We start from the raw sequence: 14831 nt of genomic DNA, 5'->3' as shown, positions 1-14831 counted from the left end.
TCACCCTATTGGCTGATGTGGTAGGCGTGGTTATAGTGCGAGTACCTCACTGGTCAAAAGTGTAAGTCAGCTGGTCAGGTGGTGAACGGTCATTGGTTAAGAGCTCTTCCGGGAAGCAGCCGATGGGCTGGGACAAGGGAAATGTTTGCGCTCTGCTGATGGAGACGTAGAAGGGGCGTTCCGTGACGTCGGACCTGTGTAGTAGGCGCCGCAACTGCCCCTGCTTGTTGCTATTCACAACGGAAATGCGCTGCTGGCGAAGCCGCTTGTCACTGTCTTCCCTATGACCAGCGCTGGGGTCGTGCCAAGCCGTGCCGGGAAGCAGGCACACAATCCCAGGGGAGAGATGCCAGGGGCCTGGCCATGTGAAGCTGATTTTGTGCCACCCAGCAGCATGGAAGGGATCCTGTACAAGTGGACTAATTATCTGAGCGGTAAGTTGTGTGCCAGTCACGGCGATGGACCTTTCAGTACAAGGTGAATAGGAGTCGCTCTTGTATGGAGAGGGGGGTCCTGGAGGCTGAAGGGGCCCCTGTGCCTCACGAGGGCAGTGCTGCTGGGAATGGCACAGGACACCAGCACACTACTTTGACATATGGTTTCCATAGAACTGGTTGACCACAGCTGACTGGCACAGCACCATTGCCCGGCTGGCACCTTCTAGTGCAGAGATCCGCAACCTTCAGCACTCTGGCTGTTCTGAAACTACAACTCCCAGAATCCTCCCTTTACTTATATAGGAGTTACAAGAACAGCGGTGTATGTTGGGAGCTGTAGTTTCACAGCAGCTGGAGTGCCAAAGTGATCCCCGTTGTAGTATATTCTTCATCCTAAGAGCTCCTACAGAAGTCGTTGCGGATGCCATCGGTAGGTACTCTGCAGGGCAATACTTCTGTATTTCTATAGGATTCCTATCAGACAGACTTCTTCAGTTGGGGTAGACCTGATGGCGGAATTCCAGCGCCCAACAGCAGTGGCACGTCTCCTACCTATGCCTCATGCATGAAACCTTAAAGGGGTTGTCTCATGACAGACAATGGGGGCATATCGCTAGGACAGGGATCCCCAACCTCCGGCACTCCAGCTGTTCAGCAACTACAACTCCCAGAATGCTTCATTACATGCTTCATTCACACTTGCATCCGTCAAAACGCATGCAAACTGATGGCATTTGTCAGACGGATCAGGGTCCTGATCCGTATGACAAATGCATTGAAATGCCGGGTCCGTCTCTCCGGTGTCATACGGAAAAATGGATCCGGCATTTATTTTTTTCACATTTTTTGCGGTCTGAGCATGCGCAGACCGCAATGCCAGATCCATTTTGCCGAAACACTCGGGCCGGATCCGGCATTAATGCATGTCAATGGGAAAAAATGCTGCAAGTGTCACAGAATTTTGGATGGAGATAAAACTGTAGCATGCTGCGGTATTATCTCCGTCCTGAAAAGGCAAAAAGACTGAACTGAAGACGTCCTGATGCCTCCTGAACGGATTTCTCTCCATTCAGAATGCATGGGGATAAAACTGATCAGTTATTTTCCGGTATAGAGCCCCTAGGACGGAACTCTATGCCGGAAAAGAAAAACGCTAGTGTGAAAGTACCCGAAGAAGAACAGCCGAGCATGTTTGCATGCAGGGAGTTGTAGTTTCACAGCAGATGGAGTGCCGAAGGTTGCGCTAGGATATGCTCCCAATGTCTTATAGGTGCGGGTTCCACTGCTGGGACCCGCACCTATATTGAGAACGGAGCCCCGAAAGTGTTGGAGGGGGCACTGCGCATGCGCAGCCGCCCTCTATTCATTTTCTATAGGGCCGCCAAAAATAGCAGAGCGCTGGCTATTTCTGTCAGGCCCATAGAAGTGAATGGGAGCGATGGCCGGTCATGTGCTGTGCGCTTCCTTTCACTTCTATGGGAAGCCGGCTTGGTAATGGCTGGACCAGAGTCCTCCAGCCACCACCTTGCGGGGCTCCGTTCCCGATATAGGTGTGGGTACCCGCGGTGGGACCTGCACCTATAAAACAATGGGGGCATATCCTAGCGATATGCCCCCATTGACCATGATGAGACAACCTCTTTAAGACCAGGGCCTTGCTAGGGTCTCAAAAAATCCAGGGCCCAAGCCCCAATGCATATGGCCCAATTCTCTAAGTCGACATACCCGTCCCCCTCCCCGCACACTCTAGCACTGAGGACATTTTCCTGTACTTGCTATACAGCAGCACATACCGCTCATATCCAGGGCCTCCCAGGTGATGTCTCCTCGGATGTGGATCTTCTCTGTCATCATCTTCTCCGTTCGGTCCGGACAACTTCTCTCAGCCGCGCCTCGTCTAACACTAGGGCTGCAGCTAACGATTATTTGAATAATCGATTAGTTGCCGATTAATTTCTACGATTAATCGATTAATCGGGAAAAACGACAAAATTACAAAACAGAGAGGTTTATATGATCTTACTTGAAAAATTATGTTCAAAGGCCATATTAAAACAAATTGTGGACGACACTATTATGGGGGATCTGTGGACGACACTATTATGGGGGATCTGTGGACGACACTATTATGGGGGATCTGTGGACGACACTATTATGGGGGATCTGTGGACGACACTATTATGGGGGATCTGTGGACGACACTATTATGGGGGATCTGTGGACGACACTATTATGGGGGATCTGTGGACGACACTATTATGGGGGATCTGTGGACGACACTATTATGGGGGATCTGTGGACGACACTATTATGGGGGATCTGTGGACGACACTATTATGGGGGATCTGTGGACGACACTATTATGGGGGATCTGTGGACGACACTTATGGGGGATCTGTGGACGACACTTATGGGGGATCTGTGGACGACACTTATGGGGGATCTGTGGACGACACTATTATGGGGGATCTGTGGACGACACTATTATGGGGGATCTGTGGACGACACTATTATGGGGGATCTGTGGACGGCGCAGTTATGGAGAGGGGGATCTGTGGACGGCGTAGTTATGGAGAGGGGGATCTGTGGACGGCGCAGTTATGGAGAGGGGGATCTGTGGACGGCGCAGTTATGGAGAGGGGGATCTGTGGACGGCGCAGTTATGGAGAGGGGGATCTGTGGACGGCGCAGTTATGGAGAGGGGGATCTGTGGACGGCGCAGTTATGGAGAGGGGGATCTGTGGACGGCGCAGTTATGGAGAGGGGGATCTGTGGACGGCGCAGTTATGGAGAGGGGGATCTGTGGACGGCGCAGTTATGGAGAGGGGGATCTGTGGACGGCGCAGTTATGGAGAGGGGGATCTGTGGACGGCGCAGTTATGGAGAGGGGGATCTGTGGACGGCGCAGTTATGGAGAGGGGGATCTGTGGACGGCGCAGTTATGGAGAGGGGGATCTGTGGACGGCGCAGTTATGGAGAGGGGGATCTGTGGACGGCGCAGTTATGGAGAGGGGGATCTGTGGACGGCGCAGTTATGGAGAGGGGGATCTGTGGACGGCGCAGTTATGGAGAGGGGGATCTGTGGACGGCGCAGTTATGGAGAGGGGGATCTGTGGACGGCGCAGTTATGGAGAGGGGGATCTGTGGACGGCGCAGTTATGGAGAGGGGGATCTGTGGACGGCGCAGTTATGGAGAGGGGGATCTGTGGACGGCGCAGTTATGGAGAGGGGGATCTGTGGACGGCGCAGTTATGGAGAGGGGGATCTGTGGACGGCGCAGTTATGGAGAGGGGGATCTGTGGACGGCGCAGTTATGGAGAGGGGGATCTGTGGACGGCGCAGTTATGGAGAGGGGGATCTGTGGACGGCGCAGTTATGGAGAGGGGGATCTGTGGACGGCGCAGTTATGGAGAGGGGGATCTGTGGGCGGCGCAGTTATGGAGAGGGGGATCTGTGGGCGGCGCAGTTATGGAGAGGGGGATCTGTGGACGGCGCAGTTATGGAGAGGGGGATCTGTGGACGGCGTAGTTATGGAGAGGGGGATCTGTGGGCGGCGCAGTTATGGAGAGGGGGATCTGTGGGCGGCGCAGTTATGGAGAGGGGGATCTGTGGACGGCGCAGTTATGGAGAGGGGGATCTGTGGGTGGCGCAGTTATGGAGAGGGGGATATGTGCACTGTTATGGGCATAACAGTGCACAGATCCCTTTCCTCATAACAGTGCACAGATCCCCCTTCCCATAGCAGTGCCATACACAGACCCCCCCTCCTCCCCATAGCAGTGCCATACACAGACCCCCCTCCCCATAGCAGTGCCATAGACAGATCCTCCCCCCTCCCCATAGCAGTGCTATACACAGACCCCCCCCTTCCCATAGCAGTGCCATAGACAGATCCTCCCCTCCCCTCCCCATAACAGCCCCGATGCTTGCATCTTTATTTTACCTTTTTACAATGACGCTCCCGCTCCTGTAACAGCCAGGCAGAGCGGACGGCGGCGTAACGTCACTCAATCACGTGACGCACCTGCTCCGCCCACTTCATGAATGAAGGAGGCGGAGCAGGCGTGTCACGTGAGTGAGTGATGTTACGCCGCCGTCCGCTCTGCCTGGCTGTTACAGGAGCGGGAGCGTCATTGTAAAAAGGTAAAATAAAGATGCAGCGACCGCCCGCCCGCCCGAATAGCAACGAATCGGCGATTATTCGATAACTGGATTCGTCGACAACGAATCCAGTTATCGAATATAATCGATTACATCGATTAATCGTTGCAGCCCTATCTAACACACAGACATCTTAGCTTCCTCACTTTTCTATCATCATCCCCCAACCTCGAGTCCCAACAGTGTTATCCTGCTGCTCGCTGTGCTCCCCAATACCCCCAAACACTATCCTGAAGAAAACTGAGTGCCCCCCATTGTGATAGTGCTCCTCAAAGTCCCCACCAATAGTAATCCCCTTCTTGAATGCCCTCAAGAGTAATACTGCCCCCTACAGTGATAAATATTTACAATTAGTCATGTAGACTATTTGCCTTGTTTTAACATATGTCTTTACTAATACTTGGCTTTTACTATCAATTGTTGTAAGATCCCTAACTGACCATTAAATATCCTATAAACTATCAGTTGTGTCGCCTCATTGATTCTCAGAGCACTTCACCCGCACGGTTAGTGGCACAGCGCTAATATATCAGTGGTGAGAGGCTGGTAGCTGTGCGCTGGCTCCAGACTCTTCTCATAGAATTCTGTCCCTGCCTACCACATAGTATTCCCTATTAATTACTTTCCCTCATAGAAGCGCCACTGCTGTACTAAAAATTCCCTCAAACACTGCCCCCCACCATGTTTTGCCTGCAGTTCTGGTGTCTTCAGGGGTTCAGGCAGTGAGTGTTTGATGGGGGTGGTACGGATCATTTATAACCTCCTACTCTGACGTCACTCACAAACCGCCTACCATATCTAGCGATACGGCCTCTTCAAAGTATATTTTTCTTATCCCCTCTGTTATTGGGGCCAAATTACCCGTTCCTCCTCCCCTAGCTGACGCGTTCGTCTCTCCAGAACCGCCCCGCCCCCGTTGCCTGCACACATTCTCGCGCATGTCAATGAACTTAAGTTTCTTCTCATTCCAGCACCTTACCTGCGCATGCTCGGGAACTTAGAATCACGTCTTGTTTTTATTATCACTGCGCATGAGCTGGGACTTAGTGATACTGTTGACCATATTACATTGATGCCACTTCTTTTAATGGTCAGTTAGGGATTTTACAACAATTGATATTAAAAGCTAAGTTTTACAAGTATTAGTAAAGAAATATGTTAAAACAAGGCAAATAGTAGTCTACATGACTAATTGCAAATATTTACCCTAAAGTGCATTAACATATGCCTGGGTCTATGTTATGTAGCCTACAGTAATAATGCTTCCCAAGAGTGCCTCCATTAGTAGAAGAGCACTCCAGTATTAATAATGCCTTCCCAGAGCCCCCAGTAGAAATCAGGCCCCCTATTGTTCCCCAGTGGTAATAAAGCTCTTTACAGACCCCTCAGTAGTAATAAGCTCCCCCCCCCCCCCCCCCACGGTGCTGTTAGTAGAAAGAAGCAGATCTATAAGTCACTCCTATAGAGCCCCCAGTAGTATTAAGAACGCTTATACTGTCCCCTGGATTTAAAATGCACAGACAGTGCCCCCAGTATTTATATTGCCCACCTACTGTTATAATGCTCGCCCTGAAGTGCCCCCAGTATTTATAATGCCCCCTGTAGTTATAGTCCTCCCTTTAGTGTCCCTTAGAAATTTATAATTCCTCAGCCCCTCAACCATAGAGTCCCATGTAAATAAAATTATTTCCCTCCCTCTGCCGTAGAGTTCCATGTAAATAACATCACACCATCTCTCCTGCCCCCTCCAATATACAGTCCCATGTAAATAACGTCACTCCTTCAGCCCTAAAATACAGTCCCAGTTAAACAACTGCCAGCATTACTCTAACCTTTTCATTTACCTCTCCTCATGTAGCATACCTTACCACAGCTTCTTCACCAGAACTTCTCTTCACTGTTGAGCACCGTCCTGGTCACATGATGGTGACATCATCGCAGGTCCTTCTAAGCCAATGTATTTAGAACTGATCATTTGACTGTGATGTCATCGCAGGTCCTTCAGCTCTTGTAGTGCATTTGATTCAGTTGTATTGCCGTCCTGTAGTGAAGCTTTTTTCGGAGATAAGGTATAATGGAAAGATCTGCACCTGTCCTGTGTTTTTGCACCTGTCCTGTGTTTACTAGCAGTAAATCTAGCCCTTTGTTTCCGGAACTGGAGCTACTGCAGAACAGTTGATTGGTGTGGGGGACCAGGAGTCGGACCCTGCGGATCTGATATTACCTATCCTAAGAATACTCCATTGATATAACAATTATAAAGAACAGCCTTTTAGTCTAGTATATTTAGGACATCTGTATTTGTCTATGCTGGCAGAGTGTACTCATATCTCATATCTGAGTTTTCATGAAGAGTTTGTCTGTATTTGTTTGTACACTCATAAGTGTGTAGGAACAGGTGTTTTTTGGGCTTGCCTAAAGACTCAGCCTAATTATTCCCTATTTCAGCTGCACAGATAGATGCATTTCACTCAGAATCTGCCTGCTGTGATGTCCTTTCTCTTATTTCCCACTATGTTTGTTTTCGGCTCTAGAGCTCACAGAACAGATAAGGAGGGGGAAATCACACTTACAGTAAGGCAGGAGACGCCTATAATATTTAAAAGCTGTAAAAAAAGGGAAAGAATGGCCATTTCTACAAGCATCTATTTTTCCATCCTAGTTGTCCCATAGGAGTATGGTACATGTCAGGGTGCCCGTCACTTGGGCATGCAATGTGCAGTGTAAAGCTTTTCACAAACATTGCTCGAGACTGAATCACTTGGCCTATAAATACTTGGAATAACCTGTCTTCTGACTTCTTACAATTACAGGCGGGGCAGCGCTGTCAGTCGTGTCCCTGCTTCTATGGCAGCTTTGTTTCTTCAGGTAGTTATTATGAAGATTTATATAACTATTTTAGTTCTGTTTTTTACCATTTAGGCCTCTTTTACACTAGTGATATGGAATGATTCAGGGTCTGGTCACTGAAAACCAGATGGTTTACCCAGTTTCGTCAGTGGGTGCATTCAGTGTAAAGTTGCACGATGCATAGAAATATTAATAGTGTTTCAACACTTCAATGTGCTTTTCAGTTCATTATGGACATTGGTAGTATTTCTGTACAGAGCTGCGCCATAGTGCAAATTACTAGCAGTTCCAGCTGAAAGAACCTGCCGCACAACATGTTCTGATCAGCGGCTGCTTGGCCCTCGTTGCTCTCTGGTATATTATCGGCTGCACGTCTGTGGCAGTGGAGAAGGAAGGAGAGGGTTCCCGCTGGGATGTGTGTGGCACACATTGGTTCTGTCTGCCGGTGGCATCACAGTGGGACGGGAGGGGCGCTCTCCCTACTTCTCCACAGCCACCAATGATAATGTGACGTAGGCTGAGGGGGGAATGTCAGGAACGAAGGGAGGAGAATAGTTGTTTAGTACAGTGCCCAGGAACATTGGAGTTAGGCCTCATGCACTTGACCACAGAATACGGATACCGGACGGTCCATGTTCCATCTGCAGATCAGTTGACTCAGTGGGTCAGCGAACCACATTTTGCAGACCAGAATAATTTGTTACACAGTAAGTAGGGATCGACCGATTATCGGAAATACCAATATTATTGGCCGATATTCAGGATTTTGTACATTATCGGCATCTAACCTTGCCGATATACCGATAATGCTTATAAAGCGAATACTAGTGAGCGCTTCCATTATGGAAGCACGCACTAGTATGCATCGGGTACTGGGAGCGGGGAAGAAGCGCAGCAAGCGCTTCCGATACTCGCCCTCCCTGGTCTTCTTTGATGGGGCCCGCGCTGCACTGTTTTGACCCCGTACAGCGTCAGAACGTAGTGTGAGCAGCTTAGGCCGGAAATGAAGAGGAGCCGCGGCGCAGGAGAGGTGAGGAGTTTTTTATTTTATTCATCTGAGTTCTGATAGGGGTTAATAAAGGTTTGATCCGAGGTCTGATAGGGGTTAATAAAGGGCTGATCTGAGGTCTGATAGGGGTTAATAAAGGGCTGATCTGAGGTCTGATAGGGGTTAATAAAGTCAGTGAGGGGGGGGGGGGATGGTGTGGAAATTGGCATTTGGCACTAGTATATTATAAATGTAAATTATAAATTGACTACCAACTAAGGGCTTTTATTTAATTTATCATTTACATTTAGAATATACTAGTGCAAAATGCAAATTTTCACCACCTCAGTGACTACCAACTAATATAATATTTATTATGAGATATAAATTATGGGCCTGAAAGTTCACAGATTATCAGTATTGGCTCTAAAAAATCAATATCGATCGATCCCTAATAGTAGGGTACATTATTCCTTTTGATACACACCTCGGCCACTGCCCTCTTTGAAGGGTCCCAGGACACGTTCATAAGTTCAGGATTTAGGCCTAAATCCTGACTTGGGGCATATGGAAACTGGGGGACATTGTGGTTGTTTTTGTGACATTTTAAAGTCTGTCTTTGCTTTGTCTGCGCCAAATTTATGAAATAGCACACCCTAATAATATATTTGTGTGAGTGCAATGTTGTTTACACCTATATGTGTAAAAGTCCCCTGGGGGAGCCTGGCGTAGTTTGCAACTTTTTGCGACATTTGGAAATAACAATAAATGTTGTGTATATATAACAAAATAACAGTTAATATAGTATATATAACAAAATAACAGATATATTAAATAAGGAAAATTTACTCACCAAAATGTTTGTTTCCTGGAGTCCGTAGGCAGCACACACCAAAGGGTTAAGTTCCCTAGGTAGAATTAGAAATAGAGACCAATGAGGAAGCCATAGATTGTTTAATTAGCATAGGACCTCCCAGTATAAAGCCTCACAGAACACACAGAGCCATGTATTGTATGCAGCAATCATTTATAAGGGTGGGTATATTGTGCTGCCTACGGACTCCAGGAAACAAAAATTTTGGTGATAAAATTTTTGTTTTCCTGATTGTCCTTGGCAGCACACACCAAAGGGACTTTATAGCAATACTCAAAGGGAGGGAGCATTGGCCGCCAACTGTAAAACTCGCTTGCCAAAAGAAGCCTCTTATGCTGCCCGGATGTCTAGCCTGTAATGTCTCACGAAGGTTGATGCAGTAGACCAGGTTGCAGCGCTGCAGATTTGTTCCAATGGGACATTTCAGCCCATGACGAAGCTGTGGATCAGGGATGCTCAACCTGCGGCCCTCCAGCTGTTGCAAAACTACGACTCCATAATTTATTAAAGCCAGAGGGAGGCTATCGACCTAACTTGACCCAGGTTTGGAGTGAAATTAAAATATCACTTTTATTAATACAGCTTAAAACGGCTGTAAGCCTGGACACAGATTTAAAAACCTTGTTTGCTACTCCTGTGTATATCTGGACCGTCTGCCTTAAGAGTGGTGGAGATGTGCACCCTCTCCTACCACTCTACAGAAACCTACACAGTATTGCCTAGTAAGCCAGTTAAGTCACTGACCTCTAAACAGGTGGTGACCGATAATAGCTGACACTATGTCAATAGCTGTCAGACCTGAGACTGAGTCAGTTAATGCACTGACATAGCCTAAATCGGCAGCACGTCGAGTCTGGCACTACACTGCAAGCCATCTGTTATACAATCGTGAGTCAGTGGTTTCACTGGCATCCACATACATCTGAGGCATAGCAATCCTGTCTGACACTATGTCAATAGCTGTCAGAGCCACAGTCACACTGCATACACTGCCCTGCCTAGCATTCTGCTATGCTGGCTCACTAATTGTGAGCTGCACGTGCAGAAGCGCTACCACAGGAGGACACCCATCGGCCGCATCATTAAGCAGTGCGGACCGCCATACCCCCCCTAAAAGGGATCTCCAACAAGAGTGACCTCCATTTAGCCTACGGTGACAAGGATACAGACTTGACAAACGGGTCTGCGTACCCCGAAACGCGTCGTCTTTGCTAACCCAAAAATAAAAAATACTTTGTATCCTCAACTGGGTTGTGAATTGCGCCTTGTGTCCATCCGCTCACCGCACGAACCAAGTGCAAAATCCCCTTGTTTAATGATTGAGCATTGAATCAACCACTCACATCAATAGGAGGCTGGTAGGTCCCCCCGGAAGACAATATCCTGGCAGATCTGTTTACTTTCTGCCCTTCTTGTTTTGTTGAATACATAACTTTATTGATACACAAGCCTGGCTGTACTGCACAGTGATGAGTCACAGGCTGGCCACGCCCCCCACCCAGACAGGAATCTACTTCTCACAGTACAGTCCATAATCAACCTGGAACGCCCAGGAAGCAGTCACCACGACCACTAGAGCCAATGTCATGGTCATGAGGAGCATTTCTTCATGGCTCAGCGCTTTGTCTCATAGGACAGTTTCTGTTACGGTACGTGGCTCATCACGAGCCATATTGTAAATGTACTAATGAGGGCATAGCATGATTTGTGTAGTATAGCAGTTCTGTATGATACTAGGCCTTGCATTAGGACCTTCCCATTCAAAGAAGAACAAGCAACTTCAGGGTATATTTGTAGAATAAGGCCTCTTGCACACGACCATATGTATTTTGCGGAACAGCTGGCCCCTAGTAGAACAGTCCTATCCTTGTCCGTTATGCGGACAATAATCGGACATGTTCTATCTTTTAGTGAAACGGAAATACAGAAACGGAATGCACATGGAGTACCTTCTGGGTTTTTTTGTGGATCCATTGAAAAGAATGGTTCAGCAAAAAAACCAAAAACGGAACGGACCCTGAAAGAAAATACGTTCGTGTGCACGGGGCCTAAAATGTTCAGGAACAAGAAAGTACATTGCTTGAGTAATCTGTTTGACATGTTTGCAACAGATTTGTCAAAAGGAAAGCTGTCTATTGTCCATAGCAACAATCACTGCACAGCTCAGCCCTCCTTTATGAAACCCGACTGTAGGTGTTGCCAATAGCAACCTTTGATCACGGCTGATTCACTAATTCTCATTAGATACATGGACTCTGACAGTCGTCTGCCTGATTGCCTAATCCAGGGGTGGCCAACCCGCGGCTCTTTGTCTCCAAGTGCGGCTCTAGCGGTGGAGCGGTGGAGCTGGCAAGCAGTCAGACCAGCGCACCCCGCGCTCAGATCTCCTTTTCTGATCAGGCACTGTTGCTACTCTGCAGCTCCAGCTCGCTCGTCCTGATGCGCACAGTGTCAGAACGTAGTAGGTGTGATCTGAGCACGGGGGGGGGGGGGGGGAGGGTCTGATCTGAGCACGGGGGGGGGGGGAGGGTCTGATCTGAGCACGGGGGGGGGGGGGGTCTGATCTGAGCATGGGGGGGGTCTGATCTGAGCACGGGGGGGGGGGTCTGATCTGAGCACGGGGGGGGGTCTGATCTGAGCACGGGGGGGTCTGATCTGAGCACGGGGGGGGGTCTGATCTGAGCATGGGGGTCTGACACTGGGAGTCTGATCTGAGCATAGAGGGTCTTATTTTGAGGGTCTGATTTGGAGTTCTGATGAGGATTGGGGATCTTATCTTAGGTCAGATGAGCACTGGGGGTCTGATGAAAATTTTTTTTTTTCTGTTCTTCTCTGCTAATGAAAAAAGGAAAAAAGATCAGATGAAAAATATTTTTTTTCTTATTTTTCTCCACTAAAACCTAGGTGCATTTTATAGGGTTAAAATACAGTGACTCATGTTTAAATGTATAGCTTGTGGCTCCTGGTAGTCATACGTTTTTTTTTCTGGCTCTTTGTGTCTGTAAGGTTGGCCACCCCTGGCCTAATCTAATATACGGAGTTGATATTTTCGGTGCAGTCTGTTCAGCGGCAGTGCACTCCCAGTTATAAGGAGTTATATGGATCAGGTGTGGCATCTAGATGACATACCATGGGCGGTGTATCATACAGTCAGTGCAGATTATCTCATCTGCTTACCTAACATGGAGTTTAGGTGAAGCAATCCGGTAACCGTTGGCACCTGCTCTATTCAGCCCTGTGCCTTTCACCCACATTGTGGCTTGGAAATGATATTTATTTTAGGTGGGTCTTTATCTCCTACACCTAGTGATCGCAGTGACGCCTATTTATGATAAGCTGGGTAACTTGTGTATTTATAAAGGGTTTTATGTGACTTAAGCTTTATCATTGTATTATGAAATTCCCGGTACTGGTAATATGCTTTGATTTTCAGGTCTTCAGCATATTTAAGATCTCTGCTTGCTTTTGATCGATTACATCTAGAGGCTGAAAACAAGGGGTATTCCGGTTAAATTAAGTTATCCCCTATACTAACTGTTAGATCGTGGGGATCCTACTGCTGGGACTCCCACCGATCACAAGAAAGGGGGCTCCATACCCCCTGCAGCCCCCCCCCCCCTCCTCCCTGGAATGAACAGAGCGGTCGGTCACACGTGCACTTGGCCGCTCCATTCATTTTTATGACCGTTCTGGAGAGAGCTGAACGCTGTACTCGGCTATCTCCCGAACTCTTATAAAAATGAATGGAGCGGCCAAGTGCATGTGTGACCGACTGCTCTGTTCATTTCGGGGGGGGGGGGGGGGGGGCTGCAGGGGATATGGAGCCCCAATTCTTGTGATCGGTGGGAGTCCCAGCGGTAGGACCCCCACCGATCTAATAATTAGGATAGGGGATAATGTAATCTAACCGGAATACCTATAGAATTCAATGGAGCAGCCACAGGCATGCCCTGTGGATAGGGGATAACTTAAAGGGGTTGTCTGGCCATGTATATTGATAACCTATGTTCAAGGTAGGTCATCAATATCAGATTGGTGGGGGTCTGACACCTGGCCCCCCTACCAATGAGCTGTTTGAAGAGGAAACGGCGCTGCATGTGAGTGCTGCTTCCTCTTCACTACACTGCTCTTCATCTCGGAAATGTTGGCGGTGCGACATAATGACGAGTACTTGCTCCTTTGTAATTACACTACACCGAATACTGTAAGAGGACAGCAGCACCCACTGAATTGTCCCCCATCTCAGAATTTTTAAATGGGTCTGTGCAGCTGGAAGGGAGTGCTCATGTAAGACCCGCCTTTAGATAAAATATTGCATATTATAGGTGACATATATATACTTTTTTTAAAGTTGTCTGTCTCTATTGTTATCAACTGTTGCATGTATACTGTGCAGGCTATTTTCTTTCTTGGTATTTTTGTGATTTTCAAAAAATGTCAAATAAAAATTATCTGATTTAAAAAAAAAAGTTGTCTGTCAGCAGTTTTGTCCATGCTAAACTGCTGGCTGCGTGAGTTAGAGGCTGGGGAGACCAGTCTGACAGCACATCTCACCAGTAGCAGTCTACCAAGGTCCCACCTAGTTCTGTTCTAGCATGGGTTACCGGTATGCTACCCAGGGCTGTGGAGTCGGTAGATAAATGCTCCGACTCCGACTCCTCTGTATTTAATATGCGAATGTATTTTATACATTCCTTGAAGGAAAGAAAGAAGTTCTTCTAAGCTCTTCTAGCACAGAGAGGTAGTTGGGCAGAAGCTGCTGTCTTCTCCTTTGTGTGCTGATCTTCTGCTGAAGACAGGGCAGTGGGAGGATCCAGGAAGGGACATTTATTTTAAAACATGATTTCCCTAGAAGAATCCCATAGTCATGTTTAAAGTTTAAGATAACAATCTGAGTTTACACGTTTTATAGCCTTAGGCTACTTTCACACTAGCGTTCGGAGCGGGTCCGTCTGATGTTTCATCAGACGGATCCGCTCCTATAATGCAGACGTTTGCATCCGTTCAGAACGGATCCGACTGCATTATAACTTAGAAAAAATTTTAAGTGTGAAAGTAGCCTAAGCGGATCCGTTCAGACTTTACATTGAAAGTCAATGGGTGACGGATCCGCTTGAAGATTGAGCCATATGGTGTCATCTTCAAGCGGATCCGTCCCCATTGACTTCCATTATAAGTCTGGACGGATCCGCTCGCCTCCGCACGGCCAGGCGGACACCCGAACGCTGCTTGCAGCGTTCAGGTGTCCGCTCACTGAGCGGAGCAGAGGCTGAGCGCTGGCAGACAGATGCATTCTCAGTGGATCCGAATCCACTGAGAATGCATTAGGGCCAGACGGCTGCGTTCAGGGCCGCTCGTGAGCCCCTTCAAACGGAGCTCACGAGCGGACACCTGAACGCAGGTGTGAAAGTAGCCTTAGCTGAATGACAGCAGTTTTTCCAATGGTTTACAGCTTCCGTCTTGAACTATTGACCCTCCATTTCCTTCACTTATACAAGTGTCTCTAGTCCTGCAAAACACA

The 14831-nt window shown here is 48.0% G+C and overlaps 1 protein-coding gene across 1 annotated transcript in view; it reads left to right on the top strand.

Moving 5' to 3' along the window:
* Positions 1 to 151: 151 nt before the first annotated feature.
* PLEKHA8 (pleckstrin homology domain containing A8) overlaps positions 152 to 14831 on the top strand; it is a 50266-nt gene continuing 35586 nt past the window's right edge. Inside the window, exon 1 of the mRNA XM_044295003.1 lies at positions 152 to 434. Within this exon, the coding sequence (XP_044150938.1) occupies positions 284 to 434 (151 nt within the window). The 5' untranslated portion in view covers positions 152 to 283. The remainder of the gene's footprint in view (positions 435 to 14831) is intronic.

Source organism: Bufo gargarizans, chromosome 5 (genome assembly GCF_014858855.1).
Source record: "Bufo gargarizans isolate SCDJY-AF-19 chromosome 5, ASM1485885v1, whole genome shotgun sequence".
NCBI lineage: Eukaryota > Metazoa > Chordata > Amphibia > Anura > Bufonidae > Bufo > Bufo gargarizans.
Note: the sequence above shows the minus strand (reverse complement) of the source record. Positions and strands in the feature narration are given on the sequence as shown.